We start from the raw sequence: 6,493 nt of genomic DNA on the forward strand, positions 1-6,493 counted from the left end.
CTAAACCACATTCTTTGGTTAAAAGTAGGTACATTTAAAAAAAGAAAAGAAGAGAAAGCAGAGAAAATATTTTTTAAAGGTTAAATAACCTGAAAACAAAAATAGCTACTTATTTTTGAGTCAAAGGAAACTCTTGGTTGACCAATCTTTCAAATTTTGTTTCACCAACAGATTTGAAAGTTATCCAAGTAACAACAGAGTCTTCCCATTTTAATGGTACCAACCTTATGGACTCTGTGCAAATGAAATTGTTGGCATTTACAAAGATTTTAGATTCTAATTCTACCTAGATAGGCATGCTTGCCCCTAACTAGCCTTTTGAGCATTAATGGGAGTGTTTAGAAATTATAGTTTGGATTCTATCTGGGCTTGTGGTGGAATGGGATCACCTTGCTAATAACTCTTGCCTCTGTCTCTAATATCTAAGAATTTGCCAGTGAATCTATAAACCAATTCATGCTTAGGTCCATGCACCTTGGGACATTGACAGTAGATGCTCTCTGCTATTTTATCTGTGTAAAATTGTCTTCCACAAATTGGAAACACCGCCCATTGAGACTGCGTTCTCTGTGGCCTTAATTCCACAAAAAACACAACATGGGTTTTTTTGTTTTTCAGTTTCTAATGGTGGGCTATAGATTTTTTTTTTTTAATTGCAATGGTGCCTGTATAGAATTACTTCAACTTTAAGATCTGGACCACAGAACATAACTCCAGATTTTTGTCAGTTACAGAAGCTGAGCAGCATGTGGTCAGAAAGATACTAGTTATAAATTGTAAAAAAGTACCACTCCCTCTACTAATGGATTTTACCTTGCTTTCTCCTTCTTGCCATTCCAATGAAATTCATTTGTAGTGAAATTAAACGTTAGCTGCTTTAGTTTTTGGAAGGCGCAACTCCATCAAAGTAAGCATGAAAGGTGAGATCATGGCCAGGGAAGCAAAACTAATTTTTATCATAGCAAATAATGCATTTAAAAGAAACATTTCTTTAAGAACCCTAAACCATGAACTGGATTCTTCTATTCACTCTCTCTTAGTTTTTGCTTTAAAAAAAAATGGCTCCCAAAAAGGGGAGGCTAGGTTTTCATTCACATGTTACACAGAGGGTTAATAAATGTTTAACCCACATTTTAATATTTGGTTCATGTGGAGGATGCACTATGTATGTGTACCTCTACATGAGTAAATATATCAAAACTAGTCACAATTCTAAAGTCAGTTTAAAAGTGGTTTATTGTAATTCAGGTTAAAAACATGCCCCATTTACACTATAAAGATGTACCTCTTGAACTATACTATAGCTAAAGTATTAAACTTCTCTTCATCCCACAGTCCCATAAAGGAGACAACAGTTAAACCAATATAAAGGTACTTTACATTGGATGCATCTATACATACGCACAAATGATGATGGTGCTGGCTCAGGAACAAGGATGCAAAAGTGCAGGAGCTGTCTGCTACCTAGCCCCCCACTTTAGCACCCCCATGTCCCAGTCAGCCCCTTTGCTGCCCTCTGCCACCATCCAGAGCCCAAGGCTGACCGCCACCCCCTCCAGCCCAGGGTTCCTCTGCCCTGGCTTAAATTGCCATGGTCCCAGGCACACATGCAGACACTGTGCCTGGGAGCAGCTGAGTCCGGCATGAACTGTGCCAGGGTGTAATGGTATGTATACATGCACCCACTGTGTGACTATTCCCACACCAGAAACTGACCCCCCCCACCCTCCAAATTATAAGATATCTTTACACTGATATAAAGATCCACAATGTGGGTTTTATCAAATATCAGTAAAAATCTGATAGGTAGAAATCTCGTGTTCTTACAACACCAACTTTTTTCTGGGTGCAAAATAGGTCCTGCTGTGTCCTTCACAGCAGTCTAAATTGAGGATTATTTAAGTATGTGTTTGTACGTTGGCTAGATGAACTTTGGCTGAGTTGCTGGCCATTGTTTTTCATAGGGAGTAAAAGCCTCTTCCTGCTATCAAGAAGAGGAGGCAGTATTAGCTGTGACTCATACAGCACTTTACCAAAGTTGTGATACAGGGAAGTTGAGGTTTAGTTCAAGTTTGTAAACAATTGTGTACAAGTATAGGGTATTGGTGTTAAGTGTTTCACTGTGTGTGGAAAGTAATCCCAGAAAGGCAAGATTAGGAAGACAGGCATATTTGTTGGGTTTTTTTAAAACCAAAAACGCAAAAATAACACAAGCTGTTATAGGTAGAAAGGCTTGCTGAACCAAATCATGGAAGAGTTAATCAAAAAATAGTTTTTTTCTTTTTCATGGAAAATTTTGACATAGAGTTTTTGATTAGAAATGGTGCTAACCTGCATCACTGCGGCTTTAATTTGGGTGACTCAAGTTCTTTTTTGTTCGGAATTTCTAAACAAACTCTGGCTCCCATTATACATTATTTTTTCCACTCATTGTAAAATCAATAGTTGCAATGACTTCCCTGTTGTGGTGCATAAAGAAAGATGTAGTTCATGATGCAATCCACGAAATAGAATAGGAGCATAAAGAACTAACATCCCAGCTCCCAAGAGCTAGGGTACTGCCTTCTTTTAAAAAACATATTTTGGCTTTTTAGTGTTCAGATGCTTAATGAATTATTAGAATTTGCTACAAAAAGCACATATTCTCCATGGAAATAATATGGTTAATTTAAACATCAAGTTTTCTTTTGAAAAAATTAACTGGGAAATGTTTTACCCCAACCTAACGCATTGTCTGTTCTTTCACATGTTTGACACTCAAAGTGATAATTAGCATTACCGTTCTCCTTGCAGGTGAGCTACAGAAGGAAAGATGGGAGGAAACAATGACTCTCTACTGACTGAATTCATCCTATTGGGACTCACCAGTAACCCCGACATGAAGATTATTCTCTTTGGTCTATTTCTTGGCATCTACCTTGTGACCCTGATAGGAAACGGCCTCCTCATCCTGCTCACTCAGGTGGACCCACGACTCCACACACCTATGTATTTTTTCCTCAGTAACTTATCTTTCTTAGATATCTGCTATACTACCAGCACTGTACCCCAGATGCTGGTTCACTGCCTCTCCAAAAGGACCTCCATTTCCCTTATCAGGTGCTTCACACAGATGTACATCTCTGTCTTCCTGGGCACAACTGAATTCCTCCTGCTGGCTGTGATGGCTTATGACCGCTGGGTAGCCATTTACAACCCATTGCGCTACACCATTATAATGAGTAACAGGGTCTGCTTTCATCTGGCAGCCATTACATGGAGCAGTGCTTTTCTCCTGATTGCAGTGCCTTCCCTCGCCATGCACCCTCAGTTTTGTGGGTCCAACAACATCATCAACCACTTTGTGTGTGAAGTACAGGCCATGTTGAAATTGGCCTGCTCAGACACAAGCAATAACCAGATTGTGATGTTTGTCACCAGCATCTTCACCCTGCTTCTGCCCTTCAGCTTTATTTTTGTCACCTATGCCCGTATCATCACAGCTGTACTAAGGATCCGCTCTGCTGAGGGCAGGGCCAAGGCATTTTCCACCTGTGGCTCCCACCTTACTGTGGTTACCATCTTCTATGGGACAACCATCTTTATTTATCTACAACCTCCGTCCAAATCATCCCTGGAACAAGAGAAGGTGCTTGGTGTGTTTTATGGGGTTGCGATCCCCATGATGAACCCACTGATTTATAGCCTGAGGAACAAGGAAGTGAAAGCAGCTTTCTGGAAGTTAGCAGGATGTAAAGGCCACACTTGAAGGCCACTGATAAATACCATTTTCTTGCCTTGTTGATGGACGTTTGCCAAAAATCTCCTCCCTTGGTGAATGGAAGGTATGGGCAAAAGAACTGCTAAGCATGGTGCCTGATGAGAGATGTAGTCCTATTGGGATACAGAGCCCATAGAAGATAATAGAGACAGGAGACAATCAAACTACAACTTTCAGGAGCTACTCTCTGACAGTTGATCCAAGCTATAATGCTGCAGTTTCAAGGCATTCAATTTTGAAGACAAAATATTTTCCACAAAAAGTCCATTTCTGCCAAATATTTATTTATTTATACTTAAAGTTCTATTTTCTACCCAAAAAACACTTTGATGGAATTTTTGTAGGCAAGCTTCATTGTAATGCTAATCTTTACTAATTTTTTTCCTCACAAGATATAATTAGCAGGGCCTGATTAAAACTCACTATGTCATAGACAAAGAGACATTTGGATTAATTTTTTAAAATCATGTAGGGAATTTAGATGGCTCACTTCCCCTAGTTTCAAGGGTAATTGGTTGTCCAGACCCTTATATGGCTTTAATAACAGCGTCTTGTATATAATTTTGAATATATTATAAAGCTTTAGCTATTGTTAAACCTAATGGGTATGCTAAATTGAATGGAAGGAGAACCAAAATGTTCCTTTGTGTGGTGTTACCTCAAACAGTGAATGACATGGACCAAGGTCTGAGCCAGAACTAACGCCAGCTGTGTAAGAGACATTTCCTAGGAAATGGTTACAAAATGCAGGAGATGGGACATTGATTGGTTGTAGTGAAATGTGTCTATATGCAAAATAGTCATACTTAAGTCTAGGACAAAGGTCAGGAATAGAGCAGCTTTTAACAAAAAGCTTGCTAGAAGAGCAGTCACGAGTGTTTTGAACAAGAAGTCTACCTGTTGCTGCTTATTCAAAACATGTCTGGGGAAACGAGGCTTTTGGAGCATGCCAAATAAATTGGAGTTCTACAAAGAAATACATGATTCATTCCTTCCTTGGAAACAACCTATAGAGAGATCAAATATTGACTGATTGTGCAAAAGACCTCTTTAGTTAATCTCACCATGTTCATGACAAGAATGCTACTAACATAACTATTTTGGTAGGAAAATTCCTCTCCTAACTGAAATAATTAATCAAAGACAAAGTCTGTGGGTATACTAGGCCCCATCTAAGCTCTGGGAGCACTGCTGATGCACTGCTACATTCATTATCACAACTTCCTTTCTTTTTTCATGTCCTTCTGTAATAAAGTATTTAGCAAAATTCACAGATTTATTTTACTTTGTAAGGCCGTGCCATGAGTGAGTGCTTCTGCTGTGGCCTCAAGCTTGCAACCTCTGAGCTGTCAATGGTGCACCTTAGGGCATTTGTATGCATGCGTGAGCTGCAGTGCTGGGTACTTTCCTCACCAGGGGCCACCACCCCTGCAGTTTTCACCCCCCTGTGGTGTAAAACATAGACTTGACATGAGTTTTGCTTTCAAGAATTTGGGATGCAGTTCCCCCCAAACCACTGCACTGATCTTCTTGAGCCTTGGCAGGCTTCATTCTCTCAGCAGAGGCTACCACCCCTGCAAGTTTCATTTAAATCAGACAAAAAACCCCAAGGTTATAGATATTTCATTGATTACCCATTATACCCTATGGCCGGATCCCCGAAGCGCCTCCGAAGCGGCTCTGAAGCAGTTCGGAAGCTCTTAATTGCTTCGGAAAGCCTAATGAAGGCAGTGCTTTGATCTGGACATGCTGCTTTGGATGCCAAAGTCTCCAAAGCTTCTCCGGATCTGAAGCACGGTCCAAAACCTCACACAGCCCTACTGCACAGTCCTGGCGGCACAAAGGTTGCTTCCAACCCTACTGTGCAATAGCTCATTGCTACTGCATAGTAGCAGTGGCATCAGGGTTTGTGGCCACTGATGACACATCACTGTAGATCATTGCTATGGCAACATAGTGTCTCATGTAGATGTGGCCATTGAGCATTAGACTAATCTAACGTGCAGTAAAGTAACACTGTCTACATATGCATGGCAACTAGTGCACAGTAGATTAATTTAAAGTACCATTTGCTAGTACTGACATATACAGGTACTACCCAATGGTGCTTTAAATTAATGTACCTAATTTCACATGTAGACACTGACATCAGGTACAGTGTACGCCTGGTCAGCCACACCAGGAGGGGCCCAGCCTGGAAGTTTCTCCAGCCACATGGCACAGGCAGCTCTTTAGCTGCCCAATACTGGCTCCAGGACCCCTATTTTGATTTCCGGGGCCCCAGCCAGCTGCTGCATGCCCCCTGGGCACCATGTCCCACCACTGTGGGCATGTGACAGGTGACGCAGCCCCTTGGGCTTCAGCTCTGGCCCCCATGGCACCTGCTGCATGCCCCCTGGGAACTGTGTCCTAATGCTGGGGGTACATTCTGGGTGCTATAGCCCCCTGATCCCAGCTCTGATACCCTGAGCCCCCAGCAGCTGCTGTGTGCCCCCTGGCTACTGTGCCCCACTGCCATGTTGGGTTCTCCATCAGGGGAAACACAGGCCCAGGAATCCAAGTGGAGACTGCAAGCCTCATCTCCATCTGGGGAGGACATATGACTGCAAACCTCATTGCCATCTGGAGAGACGTTCATGTCCAGCTGAACTTGTCCAGCACCAGTATTCTGGACAGCAGTGCTAGGTGAAGGCAAAGGCCCTGCAGGTGCAGTGAGTCCATGTGTGGGACCAC

The 6,493-nt window shown here is 42.0% G+C and overlaps 1 protein-coding gene across 1 annotated transcript; it reads left to right on the plus strand.

Moving 5' to 3' along the window:
* The first annotated feature begins 2,812 nt into the window (after positions 1–2,812).
* Positions 2,813–3,748, plus strand: LOC102557957 (olfactory receptor 13H1). The gene has a single exon (XM_006272309.3). It carries the CDS (start codon positions 2,813–2,815, stop codon positions 3,746–3,748), a length of 936 nt encoding a protein of 311 aa, XP_006272371.1.
* The last annotated feature ends 2,745 nt before the right edge of the window (positions 3,749–6,493 follow it).

Source organism: Alligator mississippiensis, chromosome 5 (genome assembly GCF_030867095.1).
Source record: "Alligator mississippiensis isolate rAllMis1 chromosome 5, rAllMis1, whole genome shotgun sequence".
NCBI classification, from domain to species: domain Eukaryota; kingdom Metazoa; phylum Chordata; order Crocodylia; family Alligatoridae; genus Alligator; species Alligator mississippiensis.

Bases quoted from the DNA above. Each gene is read 5' to 3' on its own strand.
- LOC102557957 (XM_006272309.3), top strand. From the start codon at position 2,813: ATGGGAGGAAACAATGACTCTCTACTGACTGAATTCATCCTATTGGGA.